Source organism: Elephas maximus, chromosome 16, assembly GCF_024166365.1.
Source record: "Elephas maximus indicus isolate mEleMax1 chromosome 16, mEleMax1 primary haplotype, whole genome shotgun sequence".
NCBI classification, from domain to species: domain Eukaryota; kingdom Metazoa; phylum Chordata; class Mammalia; order Proboscidea; family Elephantidae; genus Elephas; species Elephas maximus.
This window is the reverse complement of record NC_064834.1, coordinates 82,449,438-82,464,019: the sequence shown is the minus strand read 5'-3', so window position 1 is coordinate 82,464,019 and position 14,582 is coordinate 82,449,438. Positions and strand designations below refer to the sequence as shown.

Below are 14,582 nucleotides of genomic sequence, written 5' to 3'. Positions count from 1 at the left end.
GGGGGCCAGGGTGGGCAGAAACTCTGCATCTGACTGTGTCTCAGGAGAGATGCCCTGCCTTCCGGCTCAAGCGGTGCTGTGTTTCCTAGGGAAGAAGAAGCGGGGCCAGGAGAGCTCTGCGCATGGCAACGGGGGGCAGTCGGAGCTCACCCTGCACCGGCAGGAGGCCCCTGACCTGCTGCGGAAGTTCGCGGAGGTGGGCTTCGTGAATGCTGAGGTGTGTGCTGGCACAGCCACCACGTGTCCTCCCGTGCACGGCTTATGGCCCTGTGTCCTCACAGTCCATGGTTCATGTCCACGTGTCCTCACAGCCACTGGACGTCCATATGTCCTTGGTGTGGTGGGTCAGAGAGCTCCTGATGGTCATCCTCTTAGTGTAAAGCAGATGCTTACTCCCATGCCCAGCCTTCTGTGTGCGGAACACAGGATGGCCAGAGCGGGTTGCTGTGCTGGGAAGCCGTCGGCAGTAGCGGGGACGGTTAGTGAGGGCACAGGCATCACGACTGCTCCGGGGGCCACTGCCTGCGATGCAGCCCTCTGTCCAGTCAACCCACCTCCCAGAGTGTCCCTGTCCACCCGTGCCTGACAGGCTTGGAGACCATAGGCACATCTGTGAAGCATTCGGGGAGTTTGTACTCAACGTATTAGAGGTGGTGGCTTGTCCCTGGGGCACCACAGTGGGCTGGGCTGCTTTTAAAGAGAAGTGAGCATGATGCAGAAGGACATGCTGGGAGGGGCCTGGCGGTGTAGCCCAGCATGGTGGGGACCACATCTCAGGCTCACCGTGCCCTCCCCGCCTGAGTTTTCACATCAAGGTCAGAGGACAAAAGGACTGAGTGGCAGCCAGCATATGGTGATGGCTCTCGTCATGCTTGCTCTGCAGGCCACAGTCCATCTGCTGCAGTCTGAAGGGGTACAGCTCAATGACCGCCCCATCCCTCCTGAGGACTTGAGCCAACACCCAGCCGGCTACATGGCCGCACCTCCAGAGGAGAATTCGGAGTGGATCACATACAGGTAAGGGCTCTGCCACTGTCCACCCTCAGAAAGCAGCATACGGGGTGCCCGGGGCTGCACTCTGTCCTCCACACCGTCGGAGCCACATGGAGGGATGTCTTGGGGTGCGCCAGCTTTGTGGCAAGGGAGATGAGCCGTTCTCATGCGAATCACTGAGATCATCAAGCGTGAGACGGGATGACAGATGACGTGATGTAGCATTCAGCCTCCTGTCCTGGCCAGACAGGAAGCTCAGGTCGGTCTTACAGACAAGTCCAGCAACAAGGTCATCTTTCCTCAAGGGCTTTGAAATTCAGAGACTTTGGTTCTTTCTTGTTCTGTCTCATTATTTGTAAAAATAACATCGTTGTGAGTTGGAATCCACTCAGTGGCAACGGGTTTCGGTTTTTTTTTTTTTGAGGGAGATGGTGGAATGTTTAAGAAAGGGGCAGTTGTTCACACTTGCTCAGCTTAAATCCAGCTCTGCTTATGGGGACATTGTCAAGGAACACTTGGGCATTCCTCAGTAACCCCTAATGTACAAATAGGAAGAGGCAGTTGTTCATACTTGCTCAGAGGAAAAGCTTTCGTTTAGTTCTCATTATGGGAAAAGTGTCAAGGAACACTGGGGCATTCCTCAGTAACACCTAGTGTACAATTTGTGGTACTGTATGTAGGGACTTGGGTGTTTCTGTGATGCTGGAAGCTATATCACTGGTATTCAGATACCAGCACGATCACCCATGGAGGACAGGTTTCAGCTGAGCTTACAGACTAGGAAAAAGGACATGGCAGTCTACTTCTGAAAAGAATTAGCCAGTGAAAACCTTATGAATAGCAGCGCAACGTGGTCTGATATAGTGCCAAAAGATGATCCCCCCAGGTTGGAAGGCACTCAAAAGACGACTGGGGAACAGCTGCCTCCTCAAAGTAGAGTCGACCTTGATGTGGATGGAGTCAAGCTTTCAGGACCTTCATTTGCTGATGTGGCATGACTCAAAATGAGAAAAACCACAAACATGCATTAATAACTGGAACCTGGAATGTACGAAATTTGAATCTAGGAAAATTGGAAATTGTGAAAAAATGGAATGGAATGCATAAACATCCATATCCTAGGCATTAATGAGCTGAAATGGGCTGGTATTGGCATTTTGAATCGGACAATCGTATGGTCTACTATGCCAGAAAAGACAACTTGAAGAGGAATGGCGTTGCATTCATTGTCAAAAAGAACATTTCAAGATCTAACCTGACTAGAAGAGATGCGTGTTTATTCCTATTCCCAAGAAAAGTGATCCAACCGAATGTGAAAATTATAGAACAATATCATTAATATCACATGCAAGCAAAATTTTGCTGAAGATCATTCAAAAACGGCTGCAGCAGTATATCGACAGGGAACTGCCAGAAATTCAGGCCGGATTCAGAAGAGGACGTGGAACCAGGGATATAATTGCTGATGTCAGGTGGATCCTGGCTGAAAGCAGAGAACACCAGAAGGATGTTTACCTGTGTTTTATTGACTATGCAAAGGCATTCGACTGTGTGGATCATAACAAATTATGGATAACTTTGCGAAGAATGGGAATTCCAGAATGCTTAACTGTGCTCATGAGGAACCTTCACATAGATCAAGAGGCAGTTGCTCGTACAGAACAAGGAGATACTGATTGGTTTAAAGTCAGGAAAGGTGTGCGTCAGGGTTATATTCTTTTACCATACCTATTCGATCTGTATGCTGAGCAAATAATACGAGAAGCTGGACTATATGAAGAAGAACGGGGCATCAGGTTTGGAGGAAGACTCATTAACAACCTGCGTTATGCAGATGACACAACTTTGTTTGTTGAAAGTGAGGAGGAAGCACTTACTGATGAAGATCAAAGACCACAGCCTTCAGTATGGATTGCACCTCCACATAAAGAAAACAAAAATCATCACAACTGGACCAGAGAGCAACATCATGATAAACGGAGAAAAGATTGAAATTGTCAAGGATTTCATTTTACTTGGATCCACAATCAACAGCCATAGAAGCAGCAGTCAAGAAATCAAAAGATGCATTGCATTGGGCAAATCTGCTGCAAAGGACCTCTTTAGAGTGTTGAAGAGCAAAGAGGTCACCTTGAAGACTAAGGTGCGCCTGACCCAAGCCGTGGTATTTTCAATCTCATCATATGCATGTGAAAGCTGAACAATGAATAAGGAAGAATGAAGAATTGATCTCTTTGAATTGTGGTGTTGGCGAAGAATATTGTATGTACCATGGACTGCCAAAAGAACGAACAAATCTGTCTTAGAAGAAGTACACCCAGAATGCTCCTTAGGGGCAAGGATGGCGAGACTGCATCTTACATACTTTGGACATGTTGTCAGGAAGAATCAGTCCCTGGAGAAAGACATCATGCTTGGCAGAGTACAGGGTCAGTGGAAAAGAGGAAGATCCTCAACGAGGTGGATTGACACAGTGGCTGCAACAATGAGCTCAAGCATAACAACGATTGTAAGGATGGCTCAGGACCGGGCAGTGTTTCATTCTGTTGTGCATAGGGTCGCTATGAGTCGGAACCGACTCGTTGGCACCTAACAACAACACAGATAGGAAGGGGCCATCGTTCACACTTGCTCAAAGGAGAAGCTTTCATCCATCTCTCCTTATGGGGAAAATGTCAAGGAACACTCGGGCATTCCTCAGTAACCCCTGGTGTACAGATAGGAAGGGGCAGTTTATATAGAACTTCCTAGATGTTTGGCCACCTGATTGTCCAAGTCCAAAAGCAGTCGTGGCATTGAGGTTGCTATATGCAGAATACTTGTTTCTTTTAATCTAGAACATTCTAAGTGTGAGCGTGGAATGAGTGAGCATTCTTATGTTACAGAAACAGAGCATTCCTGTGTTCACCATTACATGGTATCTGGAGAAAGGCCCGTTGTTCCTACTGGCTTGCCTGGTAGACAAGCCCCCTTTCACATGCCCTGCAACCCCTCTGTCGGGGAGGGTCTCCCTGCCCTGGCCCATGCACACCGTCAGGGAAGAGAAGGACAGTGCAGCCATCATTGTTTTGCAAATGAAATGCCTGAGCACTTTTCTGTCGCCTCCCTGGGCAGCTTCAGAGCTTGGGGGAGCGCAGCCCCCAACCTCAGGAGTGCTGTAACTCAGGTCCCACATGCCACCCTTGCCAAGGGGCCTGGTTCCGAAGGGCAGGGGGTGGGTGGGAGTGGTGCTGGGTGCTAGTTGCAAGAGGGGGAAGCTGAGTGGTGGGGAGGGTGCTAGGTGTGGGCATCTGGACATGGGAGCACTGGTGAGGGGGCACTGGTTGGGAGGCTGGGTGTGGGGGTAGGTCTGGGTGTGGGGTAGGGTCTCAGTGTGGGGTCAGGTCTGGGCATGGGGGCAGGTCTGGGAGTGGGGGCAGGTCTGGGTGTGGGGGCAAGTTTGGGTGTGGGGTCAGGTCCGGGCGTGGGGGCAGGTCTGGGTGTGAGGTTGGGTCTGGGTGTGGGGGCAGGTCTGGGCACAGGGGGCAGGTCTGGGTGTGGGGGCAGATCTGGGCATAGGGGGCAGGCCTGGGTGTGGGGTCAGAGCTGGGCACAGGGAGCAGGTCTGGGCACAGGGGGCAGGTCTGGGCACAGGGGATAGGTCTAGGCATAGGGGGCAGGCCCGGGCACGGGGGGCAGTCTGGGCACAGGGGGCAGGTCCGGGTGCGGGGGCAGGTCTGGGAGTCAGAGCAGGTCTGGGCACAGGGGTCAGGTCTGGGTATGAGGTCAGGTCTGGGTGAGGGGCCGGGTCTGGGCATGGGATGCAGGTCTGGATGTGGGATCAGGTTCGGGAGTGTGGGTCAGATCTAGGCACTAGGGGCAATCTGGGCATAGGGGGCAGGTCTGGGCATGGGGCAGCTGCAGGGGAGGCCACAGAGGTGACAGGCAGCCTGGACAGAGTCCATTCTGGGAGTGGTGTGGGATGCTGGAAAGGTTTGCAATAAGGGATGGGCCAGAGCTCCCATGGCTGAGCAGTGGGTCCAGGTTGGGGCAGCAAAGTGAGTGGGCACCAGGTGGTTGTTGAGGTGGGCAGAGCTGGCCCAGGCCCAGATGTGTTGGGGGAAGCAGTGGTCAGAGAGGGGCCTGGGTGTAGGGGTGAGGACAGAGGGCCCTCTGCTCTGCACAGCATCCATGAGGCACCCCTTGGGCCCCAAAGTCCCCAAAGCAGCCTGGAGGGCCTCAGCCAGGAGAGGTAGCTGAGTCCACACCTGCCTCCTTGCTGGCCTGTTCTGGAAGGTTCTGTCCCAAACTCCATCTTGTGCTGTGTGCTCACAGCACCTGGATCGAGAACCTGTCGCAGTACGCCATGAACAACTGGCTGCGGTCTGCGGAGATCGGGCAGGAGATCCAGGAGGCCTGGATTGTGCAGAACGCTGTGGTCTACGTGCTGAACCACAACCACCACCTCATTGCTGCTGGGCGCCAGAGAGAGCTGGTGGACGCGCTCTACACGCTCTTGAACATTGTCAAGACCACCGGCCACAACGGGTAGGTGGGCCGGTGCAGGACCTCACATGACCCAGCCTGGGGTGCTGCCAGCCCACTCCCATCCCCGCCCACTGCAGGCCCAGCGTCCCCTGAGCTGGTGGGAGGGGGCTGGGCTGTGTGCTCCAGAGAGGCAGGTGGCCTTGTCCAGTGAGCCGTGTGCCTGTGGCTCTGCTCTGGACTAAAACTGGATGTTGACTCGCTGCTGCTGGGCACAGAGGCTGTTCTGGCTGCTCTGACTATCTTGGTGTGATAGCATTCTCAGTGAGAAACAGGGCGGCCCTGGTTTAAACCCATGTCCTTCTATAAAGATGGCAGCCAAGAAGACCCTGTGGAGCAGTTCTGCTCCATGACACATGGGGTCGCCACGAGTCGAAGTCGACTCAACGGCAGCAGGTTTTGACTTGGTGGCTGGTGCAAAGGCTCGTTCTGTTAGTAATCGCCTCGGGGGAGCAGTGGGAGCTATGGGCTTCCTGCTCCCGTCCATCCTATGGGGATGTCCTCTGGGGACGCAGCCCCACACGTAAGGACATCACAGTCCTGACGAGGGGACACACTGCAATGCCCGTAGCCATGCAAAGCCTGAGCACAGCTGCTCATGCTGACAGCGACATGTGGAATCAGTGCACACACTCAGTCCCTCCACTTCTAAGCCCTCACCCGTGCACCTCTGGGCACAATCCGACCCGGCTTGGGGAAATGAAACTGGCCATCGAGCTAGCACTGGGCGCCTTTCCACCCTGTAACGCGCTCCTTTTCCAGGGACGCAGTCACCCTGGCGATGCTCTGCAATGCTCTGGCTCGAGGCTTGATTCTCCACTGGATCCCCACACAGGCATCTGAGAAGTCCAAGAGGGTTATGCGCGCGAACCTGTTCCATGTGGCACTGGACTCTGGTGCCACCTCTGAGATCAGGACCGCGGTGGAGGTTCGTGCCGTGATGCCTGTCAGGTCAAGTGGGTGAGACCAGGGGAGGGGGTACGCTGCCAAAGGAAAGGGCCCCAGACGGTAACGTGGTGGAAGGTGCTAGGTATAGAGCCCTGCAGAAAGGGAGGGGGACGGGAGAGCTGATGGGCAGCAGGCAGAGGAGGGATGTGGCTCTGCAGGGTGAATTATTCCCCATCGGAGGTAAAGATGGATATGAGACTAGGAAAGAACAGCATTAAAATGATGAGAATACAGACCACGTTCACGGCAGAAATGTGACAATCCCAAATAACGTACTGACAAACAAGTGTACGGAAAGATGACTTGATGACCTAGCGGAACCATTATCCCATGAAGTGTACTTCCCAGTCCAGTGGAGCTTCATCGTAGTGTGATCCACAATAACGCGTTGAAGAAGGAAAAATAACAGTCTGTCGATAGATGTTGAAAAAGAATGTGACAATCCATCACCCATTCTAATTCAAAAAAAATCTTAGCAAACCCAGAAGAGAAACAAATTCTGTAATAGGTTTGCGGGAAACTTCCAGAAGCCTGGAGCTGCCAGAGCACCCAGGAAGGACAGGAGCAGTGCTGGGCACAGGCTCTGCAGTGTCTCTGCCAGCCCCACAGGACAAGAAAAGGAGAGAAGGAGGTAGAGAGCTAGGCGTTGAGGTGTAGGATGGGGCGTGCTGTGACTGTCCCAGGGACGTGGTCAGGATGCTGCTGCGGCTGCCTGTGTTCATGGTTTACACACAGGACAGCACACGGGCCCAAGCTGATCAGAGCCAGTGAAGAAGGCCCTGGGGTGGCAGGTGGTACTAGGGTCTGGCCCTGCAGAAGTGGGTGTGGGGGCAGGGTGGGGGAGCCAGAGTGTACCCCCAGGTTTCTATTTTGGGGGCCATAGGCAGGGGCCAGGTGTGGAGGTCTGGGGACAGGCAGTTGTCAGGACTGCAGCCAGGCTGCATCAGTATTTTCTTCATCTCAGAAGGAACAAGGCACACAAATAAGGCTCACATAAGGGATCTTTGGAAACACTGGTGGTGTAGTGGCTAAGAGTTTGGCTGCTAACCAAAAGGTCAACAGTGCAAATCCACCAGGCACTCCTTGGAAACCCTATGGAGCAGGTCTACTCTGTCCTGTAGAGTCACTATGAGTCAGAATCGACTCGATGGCAACGGGTTGGGTTTGGTTTGTAAGGGATCTTCCTTGAAGGGAAGAGTCACAGACTCTGGGCTGGAAAGGGGGAGCTGGCGGGAGAGAGAAGGGCAGTGGATGGGGAAGTCGGTGAAGGCTCAGGGTGGCATAGGTGTGTGGTGTGGCGTGGGGGGTAGCTGGCATTGGGAGAGATGATGTGGGAGGGAGAGCCCTTGGTCAGAAAGCATGGGGGCTGGGATCCCCGCCAGTCCTGGGATGCCTGTCCTCACTGCCCGCCAGTTCCCCCAGGATAGCACCAGCCCCTCATCACTATGCAGCTTCGGTTGAGTGTCTGGCCCTCTCTGCCTCAGTTTCCCGTTGTGTACACTGGGGTAAGAGTGCCTCAAAGGGTTGAGGCAACGATTCAAGGGTGAGAGTGTGCAAGCAAGGTCAGTGCTGGCAGGGATGGGCTGGTGGGGTCTGCGCACTGTGGTTACTACCACAGCCGCCTCAGGTCAGGAGGGGTGAGGGGTTAGAGGAGGATCAGCGGCCCCAGGCCTGGCCACACCTGGGGTCCTGCGAGTGTGCTCTGGGAGAGACGAGATTCACACAGTTTCTCATGACTTGGGTCTGGGATGAGCCACCAGCTCAGGATAGGCTGTGCACAAATATGCGGTTCTTCCAGGTCTGTGAGTTTGCCCTGAACCTGACCAACGGGAGCATGCCCGAGGACGTGGTACCCACCAATGTCCGGCACCAGCTCATCACCACCTGGGTGAAGGCCAAGCAGCTGCTGCAGCAGCAGATTGGGGCTCGGCTGGGCACGGACGAGCAGGTGTGCTGTCCTACATGGCCCGACCTTGGGGGGCTCTGTGAGGTGCAGTCCCCACATGTCCCAGCCCAGGGGCTCCGTGAGGTGCGGCCTCATCTCTGCTTTGGGAGGCAGCAGCAGTGAGGAGAGCTGCATTTTAGCTTAAAAGGGTCATTTCCCTTCAAGGAAGGTTTGGGCCCATTTTCCCACCAAGGTGGCTGCCTCCGAGGGCTCTCTTGGGATGGGACAAGAGGCTTCCCCTGTGGCATCAGACCATAGGTGTCCCCTCCTTCCTCCATCTCCTGGCAGCTGGACATGTGTGTCACTGAGGGCCGTGGGGCCCTGGGGAGCCGTCTCACCCTCAGCCCCACTAGCCATGGCTTTGGCAGGGAGCCCCTGAGCATGGCCACAGAGGGCAGTGGGAGCAGGGTGGGGGAGGCAGGTGGTGGTCCCCACCCCATCTCAGCCTGGACTTGGGTAAACCTCTGCTTCTGCAAACTTGTGGTCACGCAACCCACAGAATGCCAGACGGGTACCCCCATTCCCTACATCCCTGTCTACCCTGCTTACATGCCAGGGTGTGTGGTTCCGGGGAGGGGGAGGTACAAAAGGTGGCCACAGGCCAAGATAGGGGAGGTGGCCTCTGTGCTGGGCCAAGTGGCCAGCAGGACTGAAGACGAACGTTTATGGAAATGGCCTGATGGTAAACGCTCCGAGTGTGTGGTCTGATTGTTGCCCTGTGACTGACATTCACAGGGCTTGGCGGCTCAGTGTTCAGTTGTGGGGCCCACCTCCCGGTGCCCTGAGCTGGCATCTGCTTCCCTCTGCAGAGCGTGAGTGAGCACATCAACTCTGTGACAAAAGTGCTTGTCGCTCTGGAGATGTACTCGTGCAACGGGCTGGGCCTCATGGAGTTCAGCGTGCCCCCTCTGGCACAGGTAGGTGCCAACTAACACCTGACCCTCCCGCCATGCAGGTAGGTGTCACCTGTCTAACACGTGACCAGCCAGCTGAGGTTTCAACCCCATGCGAATAAAAAGTTTCCAAAAATGACACTTGCTGGTATTGCCGAGGTCTATGGCATGCCAGAGCTCCGACACAGCATCTCCCACAAACCTGAGGGAGATACTTTACTTAATCCCCCTTCACAGGTGAGGAAACTGAGGTTCAGAAGGGCCCCACCCAAGGTGACACCGCTGCCAGGTGGCAGGCCCAGAACGATGTCCCCACGTGGCACTCGGTGCTGTTCCTCTCAGGGCATGTGGAGTTTTTGTTGAATGCTGCAGAGCCTTCTCTCCTGCCCTCCTTCTACCTGCCACCCTGTGCCTAAGACACGTCCTTGTCTGACAACCACCAGTCTCAGGAACCAGCTTCCATGCGTGTCAGTGCCCATGATCCTTCATGATCAGTGCATCTGTTTGGAATAGCATGTGCAGATAATCAGTCCTGTTGGGCACTGGAATGTGTCCAGAGCTTACGGAATTGACAGAGCACACCCACTTGGAATAGCATGTACAGATAATGGGGTCTAATGAACACTGGAACATGTCCAGGGCTTATGGAATGACGGAGCACACCCACTCAGAGCACAGTCGCCTATAGAGGGGCTGTGCTGTTAGAAACTCACATCACTGTGTTACCCTTCTCCTCTGCCACCAAAAGTTGGTGAAAATGGCCTCCGAGTGCAACTGGTCGGACCCCCTGGTGGAGCTGCAGACGCTCACTCGACTGACCCACTTCACCTACGCGGCCCACGACCATGAAATTACCATGCTGTGTTCGCAGAAGGCTATCCAGATGGGCATCAAATACATTAGGATTTTTGCACCGTAAGTAAACACTCTAGTATGGAACTTCTGAGGTCCCAGTGTCACAGACTGTTTCCTGAAAACAAGTGGGGTTAATAAGAAGATCCCACAATTCAGTATTTCTTCTATATTGGGGTACAGGAAAAATATTGGGAAACGGACAAAATGATGGTGTAAGTAAACTAAATTCCTACACATCACTGTAAGAATTCCACGGGTAATATTTACAATTGATAAATAAGGAAATGCAGGTAGGAAGTAAGGGTTTAGAGGTAAGCACATATCTACCACAAGAAAGCTAAAAAATCAGAAGCCATTCCCTCTAGGGAGCAAGATTGGGAGGAGAGGGGATTGTTGTCATTGTTAGCTGCCGTCGAGTCAGTTCCAAGTCACAGGGACTCTGTGCACAACAGAATGAAACCTGCGCCATCCTTATAATTGTTGGTATGCTTCAACCCATTGTTACAGCCACTGTGTCAATCCATCTTGTTGAGTGTCTTTTTTTTGCTGACCCTCTGTTTTACCAAGCATGATGTCCTTCTCCAGGGACTAATCCCTCCTGATAACATGTCCAAAGTATGCTAGTCTCACCATCCTTACTTCCAAGGAGCATGCTGGTTGTACTTCTTCCAAGACAGATTTTTTGTTTTTTTGGCAGGCCATGGTATATTCAATATTCTTCTCCAACACCACAGTTCAAAGGTGTCAGTTCTTCTTTGGTCTTCCTTATTCATTGTCCAGCTTTCCCATGCCTATGGTGTGAAAATACCATAGCTTGGGTCAGGCGCACCTTAGTCTTCCAGGTGACATCCTTGCTTTTCAACACTTTAAAGAGATTTTTGCAGCCGATTTGCCCAATACAGTGTGTCTTTTGATTTCTTGACTGCTGCTTCCATAATTTGTTATGATCCACACAGTCGAATGCCTTTGCCTAGTCAATAAAACACGGGTAAACATCCTTCTGGTATTCTCTGCTTTCAGCCAGGATCCATCTGACATCAGCAATGATATCCCTGGTTCCATGTCCTCTTCTGAAACCGGCCTGAATTTCTGGCGATTCCCTGTCGATATATTGCTGCAGCCACTTTTGAATGATTTTCAGCAAAATTTCACTTGCATGTGGTATTAATGATATTGTTTGATAATTTCTGCATTTGGTTTGATCACCTTTCTTGGAAATAGGCGTAAATATGGATCTCTTCCAGTTGGTTGGCCAGGAAGCTGTCTTCTATATTTCTTGGCATAGACAAGTGAGCACTTCCAGTGCTGCATCCGTTTGATGAAACATCTCAACTGGTATTCTGTCAATTCCTGGAGCCTTCTTTTTTGCCAATGCCTTCAGGGCAGCTTGGACTTCTTCCTTCAGTACCATCATATGTTACCTCCTGAAATGGTTGAACGTTGACCAATTCTTTTTGGTATAGTGACTCTGTGTTCCTTCCATCTCCTTTTGATGCTTCCTGCATCATTTAATATTTTCCCCTTAGAATCCTTCAGTATTGCAACTTGAGGCTCGAATTTTTTCCTCAGTTCTTTCACCTTGAGAAATGCTGAGCGTGTTCTTCCCTCTTGATTTTCTATCTCTAGGTCTTTGAACATGTCATCGTAATAGTTTACTTTGTCTTCTCTAGTCACCCTTTGAAATCTTCTGTTCAGCTCTTTTACTTCATCATTTTTTCCTTTTGCTTTAACTACTCAGCATTCAAGAGCAGTTTCAGAGTCTCTTCTCACATCCATTTAGGTCTTTGCTTCCTCTCCTGTCTTTTTAATGACCTCTTGCGTTCTTCATGTCACTGATGCCATTCTATAACTCATCTGGTCTTCGGTCATTAGCGTTCAACATGTCAAAGCTATTCTTGAGATGGTCTCTAAATTCAGGTGGAATATACTCAAGATTGTACTTTGGCTCTTGTGGACTTGTTCTAATTTCCTTCAGTTTCAATTTGAGCTTGCATATGAGTAATTGATGGTCCGATCCACAGTTTTCCCCTGGCCTTGTTCTGACTGATGATATTGAGCTTTTCCGTTGTCTCTTTCCACAGATGTAGTTGATTTGATTCCTGTGTGTTCCATCTGGTGAGGTCCAGGTGTATAGTCAACTTTTATGTTGGTGAAAAAAGGTATTTGCAATAAGGAAGTCGTGGGTTTTGGAAAATTCTATCCATATTTTCCAACTACCGATCCTTCTTCTTTGTTTCCAACTTTCGCATTCCCATCACCAGCAATATCAGTGCATCCTGATTGCATGTTCTATCAATTTCAGACTCTAGAAGCTGGTAAAAATCTTCAATGTCTTCATCTTTGGCCTTTGTGGTTGGTGCATAAATTTGAATAATAGTCGTTTTAACTGGTCTTCCTTGTAGGCATATGGATATTATCCTATCACTGACAGTGCTGTACTTCAGGATAGATCTTGAAATGTTTTTTTGATGATGAATGCAACACCATTCCTCACCAAGTTGTCACTCCCTACATAGAGGACTATATGATTGTCTGATTCGAAATGGCCAATACCCGTCCGTTTCAGCTCACTAACGCCTAGGATATCGATTTTTATGCCTTCCATTCCATTTTTGATGATTTCCAGTTTTCCTAGATTCATACTTGGTACATTCCAGGTTCCAATTATTAATGGATGTTTGCAGCTGTTTCTTCTCATTTCCAGTCATGCCACGTCTGCAAATGAAGGTTCCGAAAAGCTTGACTCCATCCATACCATTAAGGTCGACTCTACTTTAGGAGGCAGCTCTTCCCCAGTCATCTTTTGAGTGCCTTCCAACCTGGGGGCCTCATCTTCCAGCACTATGTCAGACAATGTTCCTCTGCTATTCATAAGGTTTTCGCTGGCTAATGCTTTTCAGAAGTAGACTGCCAGGTCCTTCTTCCTAGTCTGTCTTAGTCTGGAAGCTCAGTGAAACCTGTCCTCCATGGGTGACCCTGCTGGTATTTGAATACCGCTGGCATAGCTTCCAGCATCACAGCAACACACAAGCCCCCACAGTACAACAAACTGACAGACACATGGGGGAGAGGGGATAGTTGTACTTAACCATGTCTAGGTGCTGCTTGGATAAAAATTCAAAAATTATTTTTAGAAGAAAGAAACTACAAAGATGTTCCTACAGAAAGGGTTGGTGCCCATGTGCAGGTGTCAAAGCCTCCTTATAACTGAGCTAGAAGCACCCCACCTGCTTGCTGAGGGCCAGCAGCAAGCACATCGGGTGGCCTGGTTGCAGGGTGCAGGCTGGGATGGAGCCTTCGCGCCCTGCCTCCGCCAATGTCGTCAGCAATTCTGGAATTGAGTTTGATTTTTTAAAAAGCAGTTCCTGTCATTCACGAGCTAAAATCATAAATATATACATATAATAACAGGGAAAGGAGAGGTCATACAAAACTATAAAACTTGCTTCTCACTCTAGGCCCTTTGGAAACTCATTCATAGACTACTGCTGCCCTCTAGTGACTGTATGTGTCATTGCACCCATTGGGTTTCACCTCTACCCTGGGCTTCACGGTGGTTCTGTGCTGAGTCAGCCACTTTTGAGCGCCACTCTGTCCAGGCCTGGGCTGAGAGCTGCGGCTGAGACACAGAGGTGAGGGGTCTGCTCGCTGAGACCCACTCTCTGCAGTGATCTTGCTGGCCACTGCCAGAACCCGGACCCTGTCCTCAGCCTAGCAGGACATGGTACATGGTCGGTCAACCCCATGCACGCATTGCCGCTGATGAGAAGACACTTTACAAAAAGCTACACCTGTTTCAGATTTTTATACCAATTGTTTCTCTGATTTGCTGGTTACATGCAGGAACTCTAGGACGAAATTTGTCAGAGCAGCTCTTATGACAGCATTTCGCAGTGACAGCAAAAACAGTTTTCAGTGCTCAGTGAAAACCTGCCGTTACTCAGTTTTCCGTTAGTATTCCATCTGATGTTAAGCTCTTCCAAGAGCATCTGAGACATCTCGGCCATGGCAGGCGCTGGTCAGCGTGGTCTGGCCTCGGGGACCAGGGTCACTTCTGCTGTTCTGTGGCTGAGCTGTTACCAAGGCCAGCCAGATTTGGGGGAGGGGAGACAACACTGCCATGCAGGAAAGTCCGTAGGCCCAGGGCCACAGGCTACAGCACTGTCTGCTGTGAGAGGGCGGGGGCAGAGGGCCTCCTTTCTCACGAGCCTGCTAGGTGCTGACAGTTCTCTGTGTACTCAGGCCCGAGGCTCGGCTTGTGGCGGAAATGCTGAGCACCGCTGCCTGCATCCAAGGCAAGAGCGTCATGGAGAACCTGAAGGGGCAGAAGCAGCTACGCCTGACAGCAGCAAAGGCGTTCATCGAAAGCGCAAGGTGCGGGCGTGGTGGATGAGTGTGGTCATGGAGGCCAGATTGTTGGGTTC

General features: G+C 51.5%; 1 protein-coding gene across 1 annotated transcript in view; it reads left to right on the top strand.

Moving 5' to 3' along the window:
* Window positions 1-14,582, top strand: part of CFAP46 (cilia and flagella associated protein 46) — a 114,340-nt gene that overhangs the window by 32,445 nt on the left and 67,313 nt on the right. Inside the window, exons 16-23 of the mRNA XM_049855990.1 lie at window positions 90-217; window positions 884-1,017; window positions 5,308-5,520; window positions 6,280-6,445; window positions 8,264-8,413; window positions 9,220-9,327; window positions 10,052-10,218; window positions 14,401-14,532. Of these exons, the coding sequence (XP_049711947.1) occupies window positions 90-217; window positions 884-1,017; window positions 5,308-5,520; window positions 6,280-6,445; window positions 8,264-8,413; window positions 9,220-9,327; window positions 10,052-10,218; window positions 14,401-14,532 (1,198 nt within the window). The remainder of the gene's footprint in view (window positions 1-89; window positions 218-883; window positions 1,018-5,307; window positions 5,521-6,279; window positions 6,446-8,263; window positions 8,414-9,219; window positions 9,328-10,051; window positions 10,219-14,400; window positions 14,533-14,582) is intronic.